General features: G+C 48.2%; 1 protein-coding gene across 1 annotated transcript in view; it reads left to right on the top strand.

Moving 5' to 3' along the window:
* Positions 1 to 25,434, top strand: part of IKBKE (inhibitor of nuclear factor kappa B kinase subunit epsilon) — a 287,793-nt gene that overhangs the window by 161,430 nt on the left and 100,929 nt on the right. The window contains exon 12 of the mRNA XM_086923415.1: positions 6,382 to 6,473. Coding sequence (XP_086779541.1) covers positions 6,382 to 6,473 — 92 coding nt within the window. The remainder of the gene's footprint in view (positions 1 to 6,381; positions 6,474 to 25,434) is intronic.

Genomic DNA, 25,434 nt, shown 5'->3' with positions numbered 1-25,434 from the left:
GCTCTGCCGAGCGCACAGAGCAATGCTCTTATATTCCTGTTGCCATTGTAATTCTGTACAAATGAATGTGAAGACATTGCACAGTTGTCAAAATACAGACAAGACGAAAGCAAAAGAAAATGCACTGCATACAGGTGAGTGGGCACGTAGTGAAGTGAAGGAGATGTGAGGAAGTGCATTCAGCAGTAAATAAAAGTAGGGTGCTGAAGAACAGAGAAAGGAGTATAAGTATGCTGATGAAAGATCTGTAAAGGGAAAAAGGCCTTACATGTCTAACATAACGTGAACATAGCAGGAGTGATTGAGACACTGAAGAGTACGCCTTCCTCAGGCCACAGTAATGTTTAATTCACATTCTCACGGTTTCAGAATTTACCATTTTCAATATTTACAACTGAATCATTGTTATTACTTTTATTTTAAACATATTTAAGCAGCTAATAACCAATGACAAAACTAATAGTCGTGGCTTGTTTTAAGTGCATATTAGTTTTATACGTCTGGAAGCAATAACCGAAAGCTCTGTGAGGAACCAAGGGCACAGTCGGGTGACACACTTCGCCAATTACAGAAATTTGGTTTGTGTGGTTAAGACACTCCCTTAATTACACAGACCACACTCCTTTAAGAGAGAACCCACTTTTTTCATCCCACATAAAGCCCTGCTAATCACAGATGTAGTAGGTGCAATAGTGTGTGAACCAAGGACTGTGAGGCCCAACTGAATAAGTTACAAATTCCAACGGAACCTTATTATGTCTTTTCTTCACTGTCCAACTGGGATCGAGGTGCCCATTTTTTTCTTTCTTGAACCAGGACGTAATGGCAGCCTTGTAACGTTGTGCCAGTGAAAGTAAATATATATTTGTGTAGGCATGTACCAGATTTTCTTTTTTAATCTTAGCCATGCAGTCAGAATGACAAAGCCATTTGCACATGTAAATTAAGACGAGAAGCAAATGTTTTGAAGTACCAGTACAAATTAATTTTGAAAACAAAACTTGAATTTGCATTTGGAAAGGGACTGGTCGTATGTAACTTTTCCCAGTATTATGAATGAATATTCATGACAACATTTTCTCCCAGCATTCCAGATTGGTAAGATCGTGGAGAATCGGTAAACCTCATCAAACTCACAAGTTTTTGGACTTTCACAAATGCTTCCACCATTCAGTTCCTTTCAAGGGCAATCAATCAATCAATCAGGGTTTGTAGAGCACACGACTCGCCCATCTCAAGGCCCTGGGGGTGTGAGCAGCTCCGTTAGGGTCATTTGAAGAGCCAGGTCTTGAAATCTTTCCTGAATTGTGGCAGTGTTGGCTTCACCAGAGGTGAAAGGGAGGTCGTTACAGGTCTTGGCTGCAAGGTAGGAGAAGGACCTTCCACCCCCTCTGTTTCTGTAGAAGTGTGGGACGGTGGCTAGATTGAGGTCGACTGAGCGGAGGTTTCTCTTGGGGGTGTGGAAGTAGAGGCGGCTGTTGAGGTATTGTGGTCTGGTGTTGTGGAGGGCCTTGTAGACATGTGTGAGCAGCTTGAAAGTTATTCTTCTTTCGATGGGGAACCAGTGGACGTCCCGGAGGCTTTGGGTGATGTAGTTGCACCGTGGGATATCGAGGATTAGTCTGGCTGTGGCGTTCTAGATGATCTGGAGTTTGCTGAGGAGTTTTTTGTTGATTCCAGCTTAGAGGTTGTTGCCCTAGTTGAGTCTGCTGATGATGAGGGTGTGAGTGACTATTTTCCTGGAGTCAGGTGGGGCAGGGGGGGGGTGTATCCATTTGAATGTTTTGTGTAGTATGCGGAGGGTGTTGAACCATGTGGAGGAGACAGCGTTGATCTGGGGATTCATAGTGAGCAATGAGTCGAGTATGATGCCGAGGTTACGTGCATGGTCTGTTGGGGTGGGTGGGTTTCTGAGGGCGGGGAGCCACCAGGTGTCGTCCCATGCAGAGGGGGTGGAGCCGAGTATGAGGACCTCTGTTTTCTGTGAGTTCAATTTCAGGCAGCTGTTCTTCATTCAGGTTGCGACGGCTGTCATCCCTTCTTGGAAGTTGTGCCTGTTAATGTCGGGTTCCTTGGTGAGGGAGAGGGTGAGTTGGGTGTCATCGGCATAGGAGACTGTGGTTTCTGACGATGGTTGTGAGGGGGGCCATGTAGACGTTGAAGAGGATGGGGCTAAGGGAGGATCCTTGGGGAACTCTGCATCTGATCTCTGTCGGTTCTGAGAGGAACGGCTGGAGTCTTATTCTCTGTGTTCTGCCTGTGAGGAATGAGCATTTCAAGTCTAGGGCTTTTCCTTGGATGCTAGCGTTGATGAGACTGGTGTGTGGTGAGAGACGGTGTCGAAGGCTGCTGATAGGTTCAGGAGGATGAGGGCTGGAGTGAATCTCTTTTCAAGTTGGCAATGGTAAGGGGACTTCGCCAACAGTCTACAGCAAATTAATTATTTCTCTAAATAAAGGAAATATTTTCCGCCATGGAAAAAAATAAAAATGGAGTTGCGAAAATGCATTTTTGCATGTTCAATTATATACTGTGTACAGTTGCCAAACTGCCACCATATCGAAATAGATGGGAATTTACTAATGTTTTCATGCAGTATTATTGCAAATCCTTGACTCACACAATTTCCTGGAGTAGGCTAAGAAACATTAAAAAAATATATAATTTGTTAAATTGGCATCCAGCCGTTGGCCTGAACTTCTAGGTGTAACATATCTATTTAATGAAAATGGGCCCAGCCCCAAAGTTTGTTTAGCTTTTACTTTGTGCATTTTTTTTTTACAAATATAGGGTTTATTCCACACTGTTTTAAGATTTCGTTAAAAAATAAATCTTAAATTCACTTGGCTGCTTTCATCATGTTTCAAAGTTATGTCTTGCCACTGTAACAACGCTTTCTTTTCGGTGCAACCATGGCTACCAAAAGAGAGGTCCTCGCAGTGTTAGTATCAAGGTGCACTAACCATATGTTGTTACCAAAGGAAGGCAGGTACCAACAATGTACTTGTTAGGGAACGTTTTCACCAAATTGAATAACTTGCGTTGCTCATAGTATTTTTTTTTCTTTTGTCTTGCAAGACCGTACATGTTCTATCTCTTGCAACACCTTCTATTTTCTAATAGTGGACTTGGAGACCGCCCATTGCTTTCCATTGGTTGACTACATTGTCACTTACTTGCATGCTTCCTATTGAACATCTGCTGAAGGCTTCCTTCCTCATCGTGTGTTTGTTCCGTCCGTGGAGCATGGATCACGTGTGTCCTTCCACTGCTCATTTTTTTAGGTGCGACTTTTTTCTTGTACGCACTATGCGAGTGCATGTTTTTTAGGTGCCTTCCTCATACTTCTTCCTTTCCTTTTTCCTACCACCTGCCTAGACCTTTTTTCCGGTCTGCTTACCCCCAACATTTCCCTGCTACCCTCTTTTGCCCGCCCTCTGGTGTATGTGTGCTGGCTCCCAACCCCTCCCTCTATCCCTCCTTTATCCGTCTGCTTGCCCCCATACCCTTCCGCTCTTCCTCTAAAGTCCTTGCTGGCACCAGCCTGCCCTTATTCTGTTGTCCGTGTTCACCCCCCATTCGCCCTTCCGCTGTTGTCTATGCTAACCCCCCAACTTGTCCACCTTCTGTTTTCCCTGTGGCCGCTCTGCTGTACCATATGGCTAAAAATCATTCATAAAGCCAATACCTTTCATATGCAATACCTTTTGGCTTTGTCAATGCTTGATTTTATGGATTATTTGAATCTCATTACCTCTTAACCTATTGTGGCTTTCTGCTACTGAATTCGTTCTAGAAAGCTTAGTGTTTGACACATAATTGAGATGTGTTTTATGTTAATATGATTTGTTTTCTGTGATATGGAGCGTTTACTGTAATATTTTTTGATTAACCAAGGTCATAATGACATCTTGTTCCCAGCAATTAAGGTCTGGTTTGTGTCAACAGCTTTATCAGTCTGTTATTTCAAGTAAGAAGGGGAAATGGCAGAGTTGGAAAAATGTTTCAGTTGTGATAAACCTTGCAAATAGTTCATCTGGTACTTCATGTGTAAAATCAAAATAAAACATAAGTGGCAGAGTGCAGCACTTTTCTTGGAGGAATCGATGAGGCGACCTACTTTGCATCTGAGTGCTGACCACAACCTGTACATACCTATTCTCTCTGCGGTCCACGTGTTGTTGGGAGGGGGGTGTAAAGGATTCTGTGATAGAATACTTAAGCCAAATGCTTGGCAGGCACTTGCATGATATTGCAGAATGTGTTTTTTAAACCTCGTGCACAGTTTTGTACTAAAATGACAGAAGGAAAATTACATCTGACAACTTGGGTACGTTATGGGCCTCACTCTTGTCATTCCTAATTGGGCTAATAATTCTAGAGATCTGGGGTATTTCATCCACAAATTCCTCCTTCTAAGGAATTCCCGTCTTTTTGTCAATAAACCAACACCCAACTTCAGAAGTAGTATGAATTTGGCAATCAAGGAAAGTATGATGGGCCAACAGTGCTACATTGTGCAAATTGACAGACTTTTTACCTGTCTAACAGTTGCTTACACAAGATTAATAATTTAATGAATATGAATTCTGGAAGGGGTGGGGTGGAGATTATGTCCTTTGCACACAAATCTTGTATCATAATCTTGGCTTTGCTCCTGTAAAATAATGATACATTTCACAAACTCTGCCTCACTAGCCTCACATTCTCACATGCCACAATCCTATGTTTGTACCATGGAATTTCCTTAATCCCCCCTTCCACCTGGAACCCATCTCTGTAGTCCCTTTCTAATCTAGCATACTTTCCCTCAACACCCATGCTTGCACTTATGGCATATATCGGTGGATCTGCCCGTTTAATGCGTTCATCCCAAAATTTACACTTCTTTCTCAGCAACAAATTATTTCCCCTTGTCCTCTTACCTCCTGCTCCCTGTCCAAAAATACCTTTTAAGTTCAATCTTGTGTCCATAATAGTGCCCAGGATTTACTGCAGTCGGTTCTAAGCACCTACTGCCCCACAGTTTTAGATTCTTGTTTTACGTGACTTAATTAGTGTTCTGTGTTGTGTGCTGTGTTTGTTAAAGAAGGAAGGGGCATGTGTGGTATAAATCTGGGTGATGGAATGTGTGAGTGTGGAAGGTAGAGTAATGTGAATGTGTGATGGAATCTTGGGTGGTAGGAGTGGGGATCCCCTTTTTGAAAAGGGACTCAATTGGAAAGCTATCAGAGAAGTATAAGTCTGGTATTTCTATGGCGGTTTGTTGCTCTTACCGCCAAGCGAATAAACTTCCTTGTAAACCAACTTAGCCGTTATCCATGTTTTCCACAGTAGTGAAGGTCAAAAGATAGTGACATTGAGGGGATCATGTGGTGGCAGATTGTTTTTCTCTGTCCATCCTTCCAAACGAATGATTGCTTTGAATGAGCCAGAGGACTTTAGTCAGGACCGTCATATATTGAGATCATTATGTAATACATGGGGATCTGTAATACTTGAATGAATGCCAGTATCTAATTTCTTTATAATCGGTGACTTGTGATGCACCCAGTCTCTGTTTGTAAGGTAAAGACATCAGAACCCAGCTATTATAATTTAGTACAATCGAGTTCTGGCGAAAACGAGCATTGCTTTTCTTTCTTCTGCTCTGTTTTTTTAGTTTTCAGTGATAAACAGAGAGAACATGTTTATTTTTGCACCCTTAGATAAACTAGAATCTTTCAGCATGTTTCTACACATTCCTAGTTTTTGACATGTTTAATTTTGCACTAGAGATTTTATTTTTATTTTTCATGTTTGTATGAAACATGAAAGAGCTGTGCACCAAGGTTTTAAATGGTTTGTGGGAACGGTGATGGTGTGACCATGTATTATATGGGTTAAAGAACCCCTGGTGTACATGATGAGGATATTGAAAATCACCTCAGAGTCCCATAACGGTATAAAGTAACTCTGCCTTTAGCCTTGTTCCTACATATGGTCATGGAACTCCTCAGTGACTTGCAATATTCTTATAATGTATGCAAGGTGGTACTTTATACCGTATATTATCTTAATACGAGTGCAAGATGAGTCTATATTCTCTAATATGATCAAATCGAAGGGTCATCTAAAGGGTACTTTTCAAGCGGAGCCTTGGAGAACGCCACAAATGCACGGAGTTTTACTTCAGATTAGAGATGCCTAGATTTGCTGCAAGTATGCAAATTCATATGGATATGTATACAATTGTTACGCTCCTTTTTACAATCTCATCAATAACTTGGAGTGATTGCTCAGTTCCAAATTGTATCGTTTTAAAGGTCACTTTGTCCAACATGGACAGATGGCTATTGAAGATGTTCAACAATCAGACATTTTGCCTTTTTGTCCTGGCAGAATGCTGTGAGTGCTGTTTACCAGACACTGAGGATAAGCCAATCCCTTCTCAGATGTCAGAAGTTTTTTCTGAAGGGGCTTCACTGGGTAAGGTAAGTCAATGTACAGTAACCTTAGCAGCAGCTTACCAATTTGATCATGCTAGTGACAGTGCATGCATTTATTACTTGCCACATGAGCAAGGCTATGACACTGTACATATCTGTGCATCATAGATACTGCCCTTTTGGTGGAGTCCCCAGTGCTTCAGAGGCATATGGCTAAAGGCAGGGGCTGGCATAGCTTAAGGACGAGAACAAAGACCGAAATGAAGTAATCTGTGGAAGAAACAAGGCAATTCATGCAGTTGGCAACTGTAGTCACTAGATTATCCCTTCTACATATTTTCAGCAGCCTACATCTCCAAACTTAGACCGAGATAGGCAATGTTACTAATTTAGCAAATTTCCCTAAAATATTCTGTTCTGTAAGATCATGTTTGTGCCGGCAGTGTGTTCTCCCTCTTGGTACAACATTGATATAAGTCATTTAGAAGTTGTATTTTAGCATACTAAGGGCCAGATGTAGTAAGGCAAATACCGGTCGGTAACAGCCGATTTCGGCCGTTACCGACCGGTATTTGAAGATGGAGATGTAGGGGCATGTTAAAATACAGAATCGGTAATTTTACCGATTCTGTAAAATACCGAACCAGTAAAATTACCGATTCTGTATTTTGACATGTAGGTAGCACTGCAATCAGTGCTACAGGGGTTTAAGAATTCGTTATTTACCACCAACTAGAAGTTGGTGGTAAATAATGAAAACCGTTTAAAAAGCATTTTTTTTGCTTTTTAAACAGTGCCATGTTGCAGACATACATGCCCTAAGGGCATGTATGTCTGCAACATGTGCACCCATGCACAATTGAGGGGTGCAACAGGGTGTCAAAGTGACACCCTGCCACCCTTCAATGTTTCCCCCAATTACCGAATCGGTATTTACCGATTCGGTAATTGACATTCATTCCTATGGGCCTCCAGGCCCATAGGAATGAATGGCAATTACCGAATCTGTAAATACCGATTCGGTAATTACCGAATCATACCGATTCGGTAATGAAATCGGTAAAATTACCTAAATCCCGATTGCCAGTTCTTAAATACCGAATCGGTATGATTCGGTATTTAAGAATCGGTAATCTGGGATTACCTACATCGGGCCATAAGTCTTTTCCAAATCCACCGTGGTTGGATTTGGACAGGGTGGGTGCTTTGTACAAAGCTGATGACCTCTTACTTTGTGACCTTACAATTATGGGTTTGAATGGGAAGGTGGGTGATCTGTTTTAATTGTTGAAGGAAGTGACCCGACTAGAACAACCCCGCCACCACTGACCACCTCTAAGCCTTTCATGCTAAATGAAGTGTCAGAGAAACAGTGGAAAAGTCGGCCTCCCCCCGTTCCGCTCCGAAGCCGCCGAGATCACCTGCGGCGTACCCCATGACTCATCCCTCAGCCCAATGCTGTTTAACATCTAAATGGCTCAGCTCACCCGCGTCGCCCGACTACAAGACCTCAACATCATCTCTTATGCCGATGACAACCAGCTGATCCTCTCCCTCACCAAGGACCCCCACATCGCCAAAACCAACCTCCATGAAGGAATAAAGGTCATCGCCGAATGGATGGGGAACAGCCGACTGAACTCGGACAAGAAGAAGGTCCTCATCCTCGGATCCACCCTTTCGGCCTGGGACAACTCCTGGTGCCAGCCACACTGGGAACAGCTCCAACACCCACCGACCACGCACGCAACCTAGGGTCATCCTCGACTCTACCCTCTCCATGACTAAGCAGGTGAACGCCGTCTCTTCCTCCTGCTTCAACACCCTCCGCATGCTCTGCAAGATCTACAAGTGGATCCCCACTGAAACGAGGAGAACGGTCACCCAGGATCTCGTCAGTAGCAGGATGGACTACGGAAACGCCCTCTACGCAGGAGCCTCGGCCAAACTCCTGAAACGGCTTCAAAGAATCCAGAACACCTCTGCACGCCTGATCCTCGACATCCCTCGCCGCAGCCACATCCCACCCCACCTGAGAGACCTGGACTGGTTCCCCGTCAACAAGAGGATAACCTTCAAGCTCCTCACCCACGCACACAAGACACTCCACAACACCGGACCAGCGTGCCTCAACAGACGGCTCAGCTTCTACACCCCCACCGCCAGCTCCACTCCGCTTACCTCGCCCTCGCCACAGTCCCCCGCATCCAAAGAGTGACCTCCAGCGGCAGACCGTTCTCCCACCTCGCCACCAGGACCTGGAACACCCTCCCATCCACCTGCGGCAGACCCAAGACCTGCTGACCTTCAGAAGACTTCTCAAGACCTGGCTCTTCGAGCACTAGCAGCATTTCTCACCCCTCAGCGCCTTGAGACCCTCACAGGTAAGTAGTGCGCTTTACAAATGCTGTGATTGATTGATTGATTGATTTATTATATACGGTCAGAGTGGGGCTCTGTCTGCACAGTCTTGAGAGAGTACTACAGAAGGAACTGAGGAACTCGAAGCATAAATATATATTATAAGCATTGCATAGTCAACTAATAACACACCCACAGTGGAATTTTCCCAATAGATGTGTGCGAACAGCGTAAAGACAAAAAAAAGGTTCTACTCTCGTATCTTACACAGCTCAGAACACTTTCACTGCTGTTTCACCCTGGGCTATGATCAAACTGCCAGAAAGGTGGGAGAGGTTCTTTATCGAAGAAAAGCTATGCACTGGCACGAGTAGTTCCTCCTTACAGAAACTAAACTTTGCATGGTGCATTTCTTGAAATCAAACCGGATTAGTTTCGAACAGCTCTTAAAATCGCACCTGCTAAAAAGAGAATGGCGTAGCGAATGCTAATTTATACATAACATTAAAGAGCATCAACAAGCATAATCTAACAAACCCCACCTTTTAGCATGAGCGAAAGATATTTTCTATTTAGAAAGTAGGTAAGACTGGCACATATTCAGTGGCAACTATGACATCATTCATTATTAGATACAGCATCATAATTAGACCATAACCAGCCTCTAGGGGTACTGTCAATTCTTTATAATGCCAACCCACGAGAGTTATGTTCTGTTCTTCCATATAAAGTTATCACAATATATTTTGTTATCACAGCCTGGCTAACCTTCACCCTCTGGTTTTCGGTGGCACAGACATGGTCCAGGGTAACCAAATCCGAGCATTCCCTTTACCTCCACAAACTGTGGTGGCCGAGTGTATGTGTAGTTTACACATGACAATGGGTAGGCAGTCCAAAGGCTAATGACAGATCGGATAGTATAGCAGGCGGTGCCTTTCCCAAAGAATCTCCTATGAGTTTTCACAAACACATTATACGTGGCAGCCCTCCTAATGCGTCTCTGGGGAAAGTGTTCATCTATGTTAAGTGTGGGTACACCATGTGTTTCTTCCAGGAACCATGATACCCACATACTATTATTACCACCTTAACCAGAACAATGACAAAAGCAATCTTACTTTGTATAGACCAAATCACACCTACCACGTTCATTGTCCGAACACTCTCCAGTCTCTCTTTCACTACACTTTCCTGCTAAGGGTGGATTCGAAAAGCAGTGGAGATTCACCTCTATGGCGCTGAGAGACACAATTTTTAAGAAAGAGCTGCGCTCAGCAATTGTAGACTACTTCGCCATCAACACAGGGTCAGTCACTATGCAGAGTGTCCTCTGGGAGGCCTTTAAAGCATGTATCAGGTGTGTGTGCATTTCCACTCACACTGGAGTTCTGAGGGACTAACGGCGCTACTTGGCTAGCCTAGAGGAAAAACTTAGTGCGCTAGATAGGGAAAATATAGCAGGGCTTAACCTAGACAAGGCGCAATATATGCATCGCAGGGCAGTGTTATTAGCAAAGTACACGGAGGAAGCAAATCGTGAAGCGCTCTATTTAGGGAAATACGCCACCGTTCGCAGGTATGGAGAGGGAGAACGGCTGGGCCGCACCTTGGCGGGCTTGTTGAAGCCACGTTACACACAGAATTACATTACTAAGTTACCAGATGCGAAAGGACAGATAATAGCGGGAACGACTGCCTTTGAGCAAACTCTCCTGCATTAGTATACTGATTTATATACTACCAAGTCGGCAGCTAGTAATGATGAGATTAGGGACTACTTCAAAGTTTTCATGATGGTCTGGCTTCCGAATGCACATAGGAAGTTTTTAAGCGAACCATTGTCATCTGACAAGATAGAACAGGCCATTGAAGCCATGGATGGCTCCAAGGCCCCCGGCCAAGACGGCTTCTCCATAATATTTTACAAAACATATAAGACATTGTTGTCCCCACAACTTTTGGAAGTATATGCCGAGGCGTTGGAAGCTGGAGCACTCCCACCTACTTTCAGGGAGGCGTTTTTGGTATTGCTTCCCAAGCCTGGCAAAGATCCCGAACAGTGCGGATCCTATCGACCACTCTCACTACTCAACTTTGACAGCAAAATCCTAGCAACAATGATGGCGACAAGGCTGTCCCTCCTAATGGAACAAATCATAGTGCCTGCACAAACTGGGTTCATTAGGCACAGATCCACGGCACTCAACCTTCGTACTTTCTTCTCAGTAAGAAATAGTATAAACCCTAATACGCCAGCGGTTGCAGCTGTTCTAGATGCAGAAAAAGCATTTAACTTGTTCAAGTAGCCCTTTTTGCATGCAATACTGGCTAAGGTGGGCATCCCGAAAGGATTTGCAGACTTGGTAAAGTTACTATATTCTAGCCCCTCAGCCTGTATTCGATTTAACAGAACCATAACAGAGCCGTTTGACATATCCAGACAGGGATGACCTTTGTCCCCCTTACTTTTCATTATTGCAATGGACCTACTCATAAGATATTTTCAGAAAAAACATTGACATAGAGGCCTTCAGTTTAAGCATGGCCCTGTGTTAGCGACACTGTACGCTGATGATGTGGCGCTGTATGTTAGAAAAGCAGAAGAAAATATGCAACCATTATTAATAGAAATTGAAAGATTTGGAGCACTGTCTGGACTCCATATCAACTGGAGTAAATTGAAGCATTTTCCCTTGACGGAAGTGCAATACGGTGAGACCAAAGGATATTCCTTGAAGTGGTGTGAGGCGGAAACTAAGTACCTGAGATTCTACCAACGCAGAGCAAGTGCTACGTCTGAACTATGGCCCGGCCCTGAACCGCATACAAACACAAGTGGAGCAATAGATCAGGCTCCGGCTATCAATGGCAGGACCGATAGCCATCATTAAAATGGTGATATTACCGCACTTGCTCTATTTATTCACTAACATACCTACCTATTCAATTAACGAATGCATTCTTTGGGAAGATCCGTACACACTTAATATAGCTGGTGTGGGAAGGGAAGCAGCCGGAAATTAGCTGGGATACGCTAACTCTTTCCTATGACAGAGGGTGCTTTGGGGTGCCAGATATGCAGCTTTACTTTTTGGTGTCACAGTGTGAATACTCTCACCTTGGTACCACCCTGATGCACGCATAACCTATACCAAACCTGAGAAAGACCTTGCGGACTCTACACCATTAAACGTGGTACTTTCTACTGGGATCCAATGAGACCCGCACAATATACAACCACTATCCACTACTTCCTGGGCATGTAAAAAATTACACCTGAAAACAGGAGGGGGAACATTGTACTTCTCAGCTCTGACACTGTCGGCGAATCCCTGGCTTCCCCCAAAACTGGAAACGGGTACGCGGCGCACCCTTTCCCAGTTAGGGCTGGAGTCCTTGGGATACTTATTCCCAGGGGTGGGGGCTGTATTCTCCCGAACGGAAGATCCACATTTCTCGACACTCGACAGCCACTTTCATGGATCACTTTGTATTGACCTGAATACAGAGCGCTCTGAGAGGCGCGATGACAACCTACCCTATAGAGCCCCGAAGGGTTTGGTCCACTCACATTAGTCATTACTGACAACAGTGGGGAACATATCACTTCTAGACTATACTAAGCATGCCTGGCACTCATGCAGCAACGTGACACCAAGGTGAGAGAGGCTTGGGCAGCTGATATAGAGCAGCGACTGACAGATAAAATATGGGAAGGGTGCTGTAAACAAACCAAGCTAGTCTGGTCAGTGGCATAACTAAACTTGAGGGGGCCCCCTGCAAACTACATGGAGGGCCCCCCCCCATTCTCCATGCCAGTCTAGAGCTCTCAGGCCAGTGACCCGCCATACTGCAGGGGAAGCGGGGCTATTGTTACGCCATTGTCACCAATACAGGCGTTATAAGTAACACTGGATGGTGGAGTTAAAGGTTGGGCTTAGTCTGCCAGCAGGCTTTCATAGGTGTTGGTCCATTCATTAAAGGGTCCCTACCATCAGTAGGCCGGGGAAGTTTGCCCAGTTTTAGGTGGGTTTCCTGATGCAGACTCCTGTCATGAAATACAACATCGGGCCCACTAATCGTTCAGTTTTGACAAAAGTGCATTCACTGCTCCTTCTCGTTTCCGTTTTAAAACATTAGACAACGCGACAATGCAATATTTCAAAAGCAGATGTAACTACAAAGAGCACATTTTGATAATATATTTTTATTAGTAGACAATAGCAATCTTAAGAGGCATTGCATAGCTTCATACACACTTTGACCCCAATTCCATCACAGTCTCTCTCTTTCAGTCAGTCAGCATCTCTCTCTCGGTCAGTCTATCTCTCTCTGTCAATCAGACTCTCTCAGTCAGTCAGTCAGTCTGTCTCAGTCAGTCAGTCAGTCAGTCTCTCTCTCTCTCTCTGTCAGTCTCTCTCTCTCTCTCTGTCAGTCAGTCTCTCTCTATCAGTCTCTCTCTCTCGCTCTTATTTTCTCTCTCTCTGTCAGTCTCTCTCTCTGTCAGCGTCCCAGTCTCTCTCTGTCAGTCAGTCTCTCTGTCAGTCAGTCTCTCAATCAGTCTCTCTCAGTCAGTCAGTCTCTCTCTCTTAGTCAGTCAGTCTCTCTCTTAGTCTCTCTCTCTCTGTCAGTCTCTCTCTGTCAGTCTCTCTCAGTCAGTCCCTCTCTCTGTCAGTCTCTCTCTCAGTCTCTCTCACTCAGTCCGTCTCTCTTCCTGTCAGTCCCTCTGTCTGTCAGTCTCTCTTTCAGTCTCTCTCTCTGTCAGTCTCTCTATCTCTCTCTTTCTGTCAGTCTCTCTCTCAGTCAGTCTCTCTCTTTCTGTCAGTCAGTCTCTCTCTTTCTGTCAGTCAGTCTCTCCCTTTCTGTCAGATAGTCTCTCTCTGTCAGTTTCTCTCAGTCATTCAGTCTCTCTCTCTGTCAGCCAGTCTCTCTCTCTGTCAGTCTCTCTCTCTCTCTCTCCCTCTGTCAGTCAGTCTCTCTCTATCAGTCTCTCTCTCTCGCTCTTATTTTCTCTCTCTCTGTCAGTCTCTCTCTCTGTCAGCGTCCCAGTCTCTCTCTGTCAGTCAGTCTCTCTCTGTCAGTCAGCCAGTCTCTCTGTCAGTCAGTCTCTCAATCAGTCTCTCTCAGTCAGTCAGTCTCTCTCTCTTAGTCAGTCAGTCTCTCTCTTAGTCTCTCTCTCTCTCAGTCATTCTCTCTTCCTGTCAGTCCCTCTCTCTGTCAGTCTCTCTCTCCATCTCTCTCTCTTAGTCAGTCAGTCTTCCAGACAGTCTCTCTCAGTCAGTCATTCTCTCTCTCTCGCAGTCAGCCAGTCTCTCTCAGTCAGTCTCTCTCTCTCTCTCTCTCTCTCTCTCTCTCTCTGTCGGTCATTCTCTCTTTCTCTGTCAGTCTCTGTCACTCAGTCTCTCTCTCAGTCAGTCTCTCTCTCTCTGTCAGTCTCTCTCTCTGGCAGTCAGTCTCTCTCTCCCGTCAGTCAGTCTCTCTCAGTCAGTCATTCTCTCTCTACCTCAGTCAGTCTCTCTCTCTCTCTGTCAGTCTCTCTCTCAGACAGTCTCTCTCAGTTAGTCAGTCTCTCTTGCAGTCAATCAGTCTCTCTCTCAGTCAGTCTCTCTCTCTCTCTCTCTGTCAGTCAGTCTCTCTCTCTCTCTCTCCCGTCAGTCAGTCTCTCTCTCTCTCCCAGTCAGTCATTCTCTCTCTACCTCAATCAGTCTCGCTCTCTCTCTCTCTCTCTCTGTCAGTCTCTCTCTCAGTCAGTCTCTCTCTTAGTCAGTCTCTCTCAGTTAGTCAGTCTCTCTTGCAGTCAATCAGTCTATCTCTCTCAGTCAGTCTCTGCCTCTCTCTCAGTCTCTCTCTCTCTCTGTCAGTCGGTATCTCTCTACCTCAGTCAGTCAGTCTCTGTCAGTCAGTCAGTCTCTCTCTCTGTCAGTCAGTCTCACTCTCAATCAGTCTCTCTCCCTCTGTCAGTCAGTCACTCACTCTCTCAGTCAGCCAGTCTCTCTCTCTTTCTCAGTCAGTTTCTCAGCCAGTCAGTCAGTATTCAGTCTGAGTCAGTCAGTCAGTCTATACTCTCTCTCCACTCTCTCTCACTCTCCATTCTCTCTCTCAACTCTGTCCACTCTATCTCCACTGTCTCTCTCTCGCTCCACGTTCTCTCTCTCTACTCTCTCTCCACTCTCTAACTCTCTCTCTCTCCACTCTCTTTCCATTGTCTCCCTCCACTGTCTCCTCTACTCTCTCTCTCCACCCTCTCTTCCTTCTCTCTCTCTCCACTCTCTCTCTATCTCCACTGTCTCTCTCCACTGTCTCTCCACTATCTCTCTCTCCACTCTCTCACTCTCTCTCCACTCTCGCTCCACCCTCTCTCAACTCTCTCTCCACTCTCTCTCTCCGCTCTCTCTCTCCACTCTCTCTCCACTATCTCTCTACTCTCTCCCCACTGTCTCCCTCCACTATCGCTCTACTCTCTCCACTCTCACTCTCCACTCTCTCTCCACTCTCTCCACTCTCTCCCTCCACTCTCTCCCTCCACTCTCTCCCTCCACTCTCTCTCCACTCTCTCTCCACTCCCTCTCCACTCTCTCTATCTCTCTACTCTCTCCCCACTCTCTCTCTCTTCTCCCTCTCTCTCTCCACTCTCTCTCTCTACTCTCTCTCTACTCTCTCTCTACACTCTCTCTTCTCTCTCTCGTTACTCTCTCTCTCTACCCTCTCTCTCTACCCTCTCTCTCTCCAATCTCTCCACTCTCTCTCTCCACTCTCTCTCTCTCTCTCTCTCTCTCTCTCTCTCTCTCTCTCTCTCCACTCTCTCTCTCTCTCCACTCCCTCTCCACTCTACTCACTCTCTCTCTCTCCACTCTCCCTCTCTCTCCACTCTCTCTCTCCAATCTCTCCACTCTCTGTCTCTCCACTCTCTCTCGCTCTCCACTGTCCACTGTCTCTCCACTCTCTCTCTCCACTGTCTATCTCCACTCTCTCTCCACTCTCTCTCTCTCTACTCCCTCTCCACTCTCTCTCTACTCTCTCTCCACTCTCTCTCTCTCTCTACTCTCTCTCCGTTTTCTCTCGCTCATCCTCTCCACACTCTCTCCACTCTCTCTCTCTCTCTCCACACACTCTCTCTCTCTCTCCACTCTCTCTCTCTCTACTCTCTCTCACCACTCTCTCTCTCCACTCTCTCTCTCTACTCTCTCTCTCTACTCTCTCTCTCCACTCTCTCTCTCCACTCTCTCTCTCTCCACCCTCTCCACTGTCTCTCTCTCCACTCTCTCTCTCTCTCCACTCTCTCTCCACTGCCTCCCTCCAATATCTCCCTCCACTCTCTCTACTCTCTCTCCACTCTCTCTCCACTCTCTCTCTACTCTCTCTCTACTCTCTCTCTCTCCACTCTCCCTCTCTCCACTCTCTCCCGACTGTCTCCCTCCACTCTCTCTCTCTTCACTCTCTCTCCACTGTCCCTCTCTCCACTCTCTCACCACCCTCTCTCTCTACTCTCTATCTCTCTCTCCACTGTCTCTCTCCATTCTCTCTCCACTCTCGTTCTCCACTCTCTCTCTCCACTGTCTCTCTCTCCACTCTCTCCCACTCTCTCTCACAAAGTAGTGTGTGTTCCATTGGTGTCCGCAAAAAGGTTTCCCGGGGGGGGGGGGGCACATTTTTAACTTCATCACCATCCCCCTTGCACCCTTCTCCCCTCTGCCTTGCACCCTTCTCACCCTTCCCCTTGCACCCTTCTCACCCTCCCCCTTGCACCCTTCTCCTCCTCCCTCTTGCACCCTTCTCCCCTCCCCCTTGTACCCTTCTCCCCTCCCCCTTGTACCCTACTCCACCTCCGCCTTGAACCCTTTTCTACCTTGCACCCTTCTCCCCTCTGCCTTGCACCATTCTCCCCTCTGCCTTGCACCCTTCTCCTCTCTGCCTTACACCCTTCTCCTTTTGACTTGCACCCTGTACCCTCCGCCTTGTACTCTTCTCCCCTCCGCCTTGCACCCTTCTCCCCTCCCTGTTGCACCCTTCTCCCCACTGCCTTGCATCCTTCTCCCCTCTGCCTTGCACCATTCTCCCCACTGCCTTGCATCCTTCTCCCCTCTGCCTTGCACCCTTCTCCCCTCTGCATTGCACCCTTCTCCCCTCTTCCTTGCACCGTTCTCCCCTCTGCCTTGCACCATTCTCCCCTCCTCGTTGCACCCTTCTCCCCACTGCCTTGCATCCTTCTCCCCTCTGCCTTGCACCATTCTCCCCTCTGCCTTGCACCCTTCTCCCCTCTTCCTTGCACCGTTCTCCCCTCTGCCTGGCACCATTCTCCCCTCCTCGTGGCACCCTTCTCCCCTCTGCCTTGCAACTTTCTCCCCTCCGCCTTGCACCCTTCTCCTCTCTGCCTTGCAGCCTTCTCCTTTCTGCCTTGCACCCTTCTCCCCTCCGCCTTGCACCCTTCTCCTCTCTGCCTTGCACCCTTCTCCTCTCTGCCGTGCACCCATCTCCCCTCTACCTTGTACTCTTCTCCCCTCCGCCTTGCGCCCTTCTCCCCACTGCCTTGCACCCTTCTCCCCACTACCTTGCACCTTCTTCCCTCTCCCTTGCACCCTTCTCCCCTCTGCCTTGCACCCTTCTCCCCTCTTCCTTGCACTGTTCTCCCCTCTGCTTTGCACCCTTCTCCCCTCCTCGTTGCACCCTTCTCCCCTCTGCCTTGCAACCTTCTCCCCTCCGCCTTGCACCCTTCTCCCCCTCCCCGTTGCGCCATTCTCCCCTCTGCCTTGCGCCATTCTCCCCTCTGCCTTGCACCCTTCTCCGCTCCACCTTGCACCCTCCTCCCCTCCACCTTGCACCCTTCTCCCCCTCCCTGTTTCACCATTCTCCCTTCTGCCTTGCACCCTTCTCCTTTCCACCTTGCACCCTTCTCCTCTCTGCCTTGCCCCCTTCTCCCCTCTGCCTTGCACCCTTCTCCCCTCCGCCTTGAACCCTTCTCTACCTTGCACCCTTCTCCCCTCTGCCTTGCACCCTTCTCCCCTCTGCCTTGCACCCTTCTCCCCTCTGCCTTGCACCCTTATCCCCTCTGCCTTGCACCCTACTCCACCTCTGCCTTGCACCCTTTTCTACCCTGCACCCTTCTCCCCACTGCCTTGCATCCTTCTCCCCTCTGCCTTGCACCCTTCTCCCCACTGCCTTGCATCCTTCTCCCCTCTGCCTTGCACCCTTCTCCCCTCTGCATTGCACCCTTCTCCCCTCTTCCTTGCACCGTTCTCCCCTCTGCCTTGCACCATTCTCCCCTCCTCGTTGCACCCTTCTCCCCACTGCCTTGCATCCTTCTCCCCTCTGCCTTGCACCATTCTCCCCTCTGCCTTGCACCCTTCTCCCCTCTTCCTTGCACCCTTCTCCCCTCTGCCTGGCACCATTCTCCCCTCCTCGTGGCACCCTTCTCCCCTCTGCCTTGCAACTTTCTCCCCTCCGCCTTGCACCCTTCTCCTCTCTGCCTTGCAGCCTTCTCCTTTCTGCCTTGCACCCTTCTCCCCTCCGCCTTGCACCCTTCTCCTCTCTGCCTTGCACCCTTCTCCTCTCTGCCTTGCACCCATCTCCCCTCTACCTTGTACTCTTCTCCCCTCCGCCTTGCGCCCTTCTCCCCACTGCCTTGCACCCTTCTCCCCACTACCTTGCACCCTTCTTCCCTCTGCCTTGCACCCTTCTCCCCTCTGCCTTGCACCCTTCTCCCCTCTTCCTTGCACTGTTCTCCCCTCTGCTTTGCACCCTTCTCCCCTCCTCGTTGCACCCTTCTCCCCTCTGCCTTGCAACCTTCTCCCCTCCGCCTTGCACCCTTCTCCCCCTCCCCGTTGCGCCATTCTCCCCTCTGCCTTGCGCCATTCTCCCCTCTGCCTTGCACCCTTCTCCGCTCCACCTTGCACCCTCCTCCCCTCCACCTTGCACCCTTCTCCCCCTCCCTGTTTCACCATTCTCCCTTCTGCCTTGCACCCTTCTCCTTTCCACCTTGCACCCTTCTCCTCTCTGCATTGCCCCCTTCTCCCCTCTGCCTTGCACCCTTCTCCCCTCCGCCTTGAACCCTTCTCTACCTTGCACCCTTCTCCCCTCTGCCTTGCACCCTTCTCCCCTCTGCCTTGCACCCTTCTCCCCTCTGCCTTGCACCCTTATCCCCTCTGCCTTGCACCCTACTCCACCTCTGCCTTGCACCCTTTTCTACCCTGCACCCTTCTCCCCTCTACCTTGCACCCTTCTCTCCTTTGCCTTGCATCCTGGCTCAAGGATGAGCTAACCAGCATTCCGAATCTCACGTTGCCGGATGGGTTCTCTATGAAATCCATCAATAGAGATTCCAGGGGAGGTGGCATAGCTGTTATTTATAGAACGCTATACTCCTGCTCCTTTTTAAAGGAAGATATTATGGGTTGTGAATGTGCCCGTTTTAAAATCACCACCAGCCCTCACTTCTCCTTTTCAGGCCTTTACATTTACCGACCCCCAGACCCCACCTCTAAATTCATGGAGGAACTACTAGAGGCAGCCCACGCCATGGCCATGACCTCCGCCAATTTCACTATATTGGGAGACCTTAACCTTCACTTCGATGCCATCTCGGATCCTACCATCAGGAATCTCCTGGCGGACCTGACAGCCCTTCAGCTGACCCCTCTCATCCAATCCACCACGCACGCCGCAGGGCACTTACTCGACCCTGTTTTTACCAATATTCCTGAGGCTAGAGCTGATCCACCCAAACCCTTGGGTTGGACCGACCACTTTCTCATAAAATTTGTGATAGTGGCCGACATCCAGCCCAACAATGACCCGCCCCCTTCCTGTCTTAAACGGCCCTGGCACAAACTTCAAAATAAGGATCTCTTTGCCACCTTGGGAGAACTTAATATTGAAACTACTAATGACATCAACACGTCCTATGCCTCCTTTCAGGATTGGATTATCACAGGACTTGATACCCTCATACCAGCCAAATGGACTAGAGGATGCAGCACCCCCTCTAACCCATGGTATAACGGTGATTTGAAACTCCCAAGAAAGGAATGTAAAGTTGCCGAACGCAACTGGAGAAAGGAGTATAAGGACAGAGATAAAGCACTTCACCTGTCCAAACTAAAAATATACCATAAAGCCATACGCGCGGCTCGCGCATCTTTCTATACAAAAGAAATTGATTCCAGCTCCAACCCTACTAAAACCATTTTCAAACTGGTTCAAAAACTGCAAAACTGTAGCAACCCTGTTTCGTGTATCTCCTCTACACAGCAGTGTGAGGACCTCGCCACCTTTTTCACTGACAAGGTAAAGAAGATTTATAACGCCTTCCCACAGAATTCTTCTGATCTCATCAGCTTCTCCGAATCTCCCTTTAAAGGCATCAGACTTCTCTGCATACCTGCAATTTCCCATGGGAATTTGGCCAAACTCTGTAGAAAGGTTAAATCCGGCGCCCCCTCAGACCCCATGAGACCGGCTCAATTTTTAGAGGCGCTGGATTTCTTTCTTCCATCTTTGACCACGATTCTTAACCTTTCTTTCTCTTCGGCAGTGGTCCCAACTTGCTGGAAACAAGCTTGGGTCACCCCACTATTAAAAAGCCGACCCTGGACTCCACAAAACCAGAGAACTATAGGCCCATCTCTTTGCTCCCCTGGGTGTCTAAATTGGCAGAAGCCCATGCCAACACCGTACTATTTGACCATATGGCCCAATATAACATCCTGGACCCTTCCCAGAATGGGTTTAGGCCAGGACACAGCACGGAGTCCGCCCTCCTATCCACAACCGAACACCTCAGGAAGATATTGGATGACGGTCAAAGTGCTGCGCTGATATTGCTTGATCTCAGCGCAGCCTTTGACACGGTTTCCCATCACATCCTGCTGCAACGCCTGGAGGAAATAGGGATTAGCGGCCAGGCCCTTGAATGGTTCCGCTCGTTCTTGACGGACAGAACCTTCCAAGTTTCAGTACCCCCGTACACCTCCCAGCCTCATTCCATCGGCCAAGGAGTCCCGCAGGGTTCGGCCCTCAGTCCGTCCCTTTTTAACCTTTATGTACGACCCCTCGCGGCAGTGGCCAGAGAATGGGACCTCACGCTGGTGTCGTATGCCGACGACACACAGCTGGTGATTACCCTCACTGAGGCCCCCTCAACCTCTGCCACAAGATTTAGGGATGGACTGGCTGCTGTCGCCCATTGGATGACGGCTAACTGCTTGCAGTTGAACGCAGGGAAAACCGAGGTGCTGCTCCTTGGTAAGAACCCCAGTGGCTGGAGCAACCACTGGTGGCCCTCCTCGTTGGGTCCCATCCCTCCCCCTAAGACCCTGGTAAAAAACCTGGGAGTTTGGCTAGACTCCTCAATGAGCTACCAAACCCACACTAAAAGAGTGGCCGCTACTTGTGTGGGTCTGTTGAGAAGCCTCTATCCTATTCTTGGCCTCTTCGACTCCAAAACACGTCAGCTCATAGTCCAATCTATCATTCTGTCCAGGTTGGACTATGCCAGCGTCCTGCTGATAGGCGTTAATAAAGCAGAGACTACAAGGCTTCAGCAAATTCAGAATTCTGCGGCTAGGGCCATAGTGGGCCTTCCAAGAAGATGCTCTGCTAGAGCCACCATACACAGACTCCATTGGCTCCCGGTGGAATCTAGAATCCAATTTAAGGCCCTTACCACTGCTTTTAAAATCCTTAAAACAGACGGCCCTGAACTCCTCCGCCCGCTCTTAGTACCCTATACCCCTCAGCGCAATTTGCGCTCCCTAGGCCAACATCTGGTAGCAGTCCCCCGCACAAAACTTTGCCGTGTCGGAGGACGCTCCTTCAGAGTCTTGGGAGCAAAACTCTGGAACTCCCTTCCCCTGAACATCCGTTGCCTTGACAATCTGTCCGCCTTCCGTAAGGCAGTTAAAACCCATCTGTTCCCACCGTCCTAAGCTTCCCCCCCCTCCCTTTCAGTAGGTTTGCTCTGGTTTCTTAGCGCCGGGACGCCCCGTTGCTGGGGAAGCTGTCACGCTCTAACAAAATCATAACATAACATAACCCTTCTCCCTCTGCCTTGCACCCTTTTCTACCTTGCACCCTTCTCCCCTCTGCTTTGCACCCTTCTCCCCTCTGTCTTGCACCCTTCTCCACTCTGCCTTGCACCCTTCTCCACTCTGCCTTGCACCCTTCTCCACTCTGCCTTGCACCCTTCTCCACTCTGCCTTGCACCCTTCTCCACTCTGCCTTGCACCCTTCTCCCATCCGCCTTGCACCCTTCTCCTCTCTGCCTTGCAGCCTTCGCCTCTCTGCCTTGCACCCTTCTCCCCTCCACCTTGCACCCTTCTCCCCTCCACCTTGCACCCTTCTCCCCTCCGTCTTGCACCCTTCTCCCCTTCACCTTGCACCCTTCTCCTCTTCACCTTGCACCCTTCTCCTCTCTGCCTTGCACCCTTCTCCCCTCCGCCTTGCACCCTTCTCCCCTCCGCCTTGCACCCTTCTCCCCTCTGCCTTGCACCCTTCTCCCCTCTACCTTGCACCCTTCTCCCCTCTGCCTTGCACCTTTCTCCCCTCCGCCTTGCACCCTTCTCCTCTCTACCTTGCACCCTTCTCCCCTCTGACTTGCACCCTTCTCCTCTCTGCCTTGCACCCTTCTCCTCTCTGCCTTGCACCCTTCTCCCCTCTACCTTGCACCCTTCTCCCCTCCGCCTTGCACCCTTCTCCTCTCTGCCTTGCACCCTTCTCCTTTTGCACCCTTCTCCCCTCCGCCTTGCACCCTTCTCCTCTCTGCCTTGCACCCTTCTCCTTTTGCCTTGCAACCTTCTCCCCTCCGCCTTGCAACCTTCTCCCCTCCGCCTTGCACCCTTCTCCCCTCCGCTTTGCACCCTTCTCCTCTCTGCCTTGAACCCTTCTCTCCTCTGCCTTGAACCCTTCTCCCCTCTGCCTTGAACCCTTCTCCCCTCTGCCTTGCACCCTTCTCCTCTCTACCTTGCACCCTTCTTCCCTCTGCCTTGCACCTTTCTCCCCTCCGCCTTGCACCCTTCTCCTCTCTACCTTGCACCCTTCTCCCCTCTGCCTTGCACCCTTCTCGGCCACCCCCTTGCACCCTTCCCACCCAATGGAGGGGGCTACCACCTGGAACAATGGCACCATTTCAAAAGCATGATGGACTAGGGCCGGTCCTGACTGGGCCCACACCGGACTCACTGGTGATACAGGGGGGGGGGGGGGGGGGGCCTTACACCCCTGCAGACGCCCATGGTACTTTCTAACAAGAGTGCTTACCTGAGGGCACCATTTTGCTGCCTCATCCCTTCTCATATGAGCATTGCCCTGGAGAATGCTGTCTCTGGGGCCCCCACCCCATCCTTGTCCTTGTCTCTTCTCAGAGGAGCAGAGCCCTGTGGGGAATGCTCTCTCTGGGGCCCCCACCCTCATCCTTTTTCCAGGCGGGCTCTGATTGAAGAAAGACAATGTAACTTGTTACATTGTTTCTCTTCAGTCAGCCAGGAGCTCAGAGCAGGCTGCAGACAGCCTGCACCTGCTTTAGAGGGAGAGAGGCTTGCTTTAGCGCAAGTCTCTCACAGCCCTCACACTGAAGAGCTGAGGGGGCCCTCTTCATTTACTGAAGAGAGTGCCCCCCCCCCCCCCCGCACCACGGGGGCTGCGGGGGGCGTTTGTTGCGCTCCTCTGAGTCTCGTCTAATCACAGACACAAGCTACTCCACTTTAAGATACTGAGACTGGCATATGTCACTCCATAACAGATGGTCTGGATAAAGAATACTAATTTCACGCACTGCCCCAAATGCAATCTGCAGGCGGCATCTTTTATACATATGACCTGGTCGTTCAGCGTAATAAACACTTATTGGCAAGACGTATACAGCTTAGTGCAACACATGATAGGCAATTACCCCCTTGATAGCATTGATGGGTTATGTGGACTTACTGTCCAAAAACGTGCACAGATTTGTGGCCATAGCAATGCTTCTGGCTAAACGCGAAATAATTATTCGCTGGGGCACCAGACAAAAAGCCACTGTAAAAAGCTGGCTTAAAAGCATGTCATACTGTGACACCCCGAGCGAGCTAAATGCTGAACTACAACCACCTATATCCCGCACTAAAGACATATGGGAGCCCTTAAGGGAATACCTTGGAATTCAGGGGGAACGGGACACACAACCCAATCTGGAGGGGGAGGAAGAGCGCCAAGGTGTATAGTTAATGGCGAAGAGCTGCCGACTCTCAGATGGGAGAGGGAAATTCTTGGGATCCTGGATGTTAATGTCCAGAGTTGATTCACAAGGACATCAGAGTAGGGAAACATGAAACATGTGATATCAATGATTAATGACAATAATGGAAACAAATTATGTATCTGTTGAATTGTATTACCATGCCTGCGTAAATTGTACCTGCATATCAATAAATGATTTGGTTTTTTGTTGAAAAATGATAAATACATTTTTTTTTAAACGTTCCACTACCTAGGCAAGTAAGTGTACTATGAGGATGCAGAGAAGAACACATTGGTGGAATGATATCGGCCCCTAGAAATTCTGTCCTATTCTAGAAAAAGCGGTTGTTCTCAAGGATGGGCAGGAAAGGGTACTCGACAATGAATGTTTTGACATGATTCCTATATGCTTTTAATGCAGTACCAGTGAAAGTCCCAAGAGCTGTATTTACACAATTAGTCTCACTTTGACCACATTCATATGGGGCATGGATACTTGCCTTGTGGTAGAAGAGCCCTCATGTATTGAAGGACCTCAACATAGAGAACCCCTGGTCAAAATGACACTGTACACACAAACAAGCCACCAACATGCACACAACAGATATACACTGCCAGACTGATTGATATGAGTCATCTTGACGTTATTACTTGTAAGCATGGTATACATTCTGAGTATTACTATGTGAATTTTCATGTCAACCTATACGTTTTGTAATACAATCAGTTTGTCTTTTTTCTAAACCGCAAATAACCTGTATTCTAAATGGACTAATTGCCAAAATTAGGTTTTTTTTGTTCACGAAAGTAGTCGAACAGCTAAGGTGGAGAACTAGCACTCTCCTGAGGTCTTCACTACTGGTGTCTGATGCAACACATCCTCTAGAGGCAAGAATGGCAGGAGAAGTTATCTTATTACAACTTCAGTAGCATTTAAGAATGACTCAAAACAATGTATGTAGCTTCACAAGACCAAACGTGTCACAAAGACAGCATAAGGACGAAGCTGATTGCTCTTCACATATGCATAAGCTGAAATGCCAGGCACCAGACGATCATTACACTAGATGCAACCGAGGGACAACTCCAGAGTTCAGGAAGGACACACACAATGTTTGTGAGATTACACACTGCTCTGGCTGCACAATAAAGTACAACAGAACGTTAGAGATAGCAATGACAAATGCAGCACGTGAAAAAGTAGAATTAAAGTTCAACAGGCAGATATTTGCCTGAGAAACACATATTGACCCACAGTGTCCACCTGGAGCAGAGAGCACACCGAAACAGAAAGGGCATTTTTAGGTCTGCTACTTAGGAATGGAAGTGATAGGGACTGTCTTCAGTAGGTGCTCTCAATCAAGTGTATCTGAGCTACTGCTTTAATTACTGCCCCAGGGCCCACTCTTCTGAACTTGTTTAGACGGAGTCCTGT

This window comes from Lissotriton vulgaris, chromosome 5, assembly GCF_964263255.1.
Source record: "Lissotriton vulgaris chromosome 5, aLisVul1.2, whole genome shotgun sequence".
Lineage (NCBI taxonomy): Eukaryota > Metazoa > Chordata > Amphibia > Caudata > Salamandridae > Lissotriton > Lissotriton vulgaris.
The sequence above is the reverse complement of the archived record's forward strand: the minus strand, read 5'-3'. Positions and strand labels throughout refer to the sequence as shown.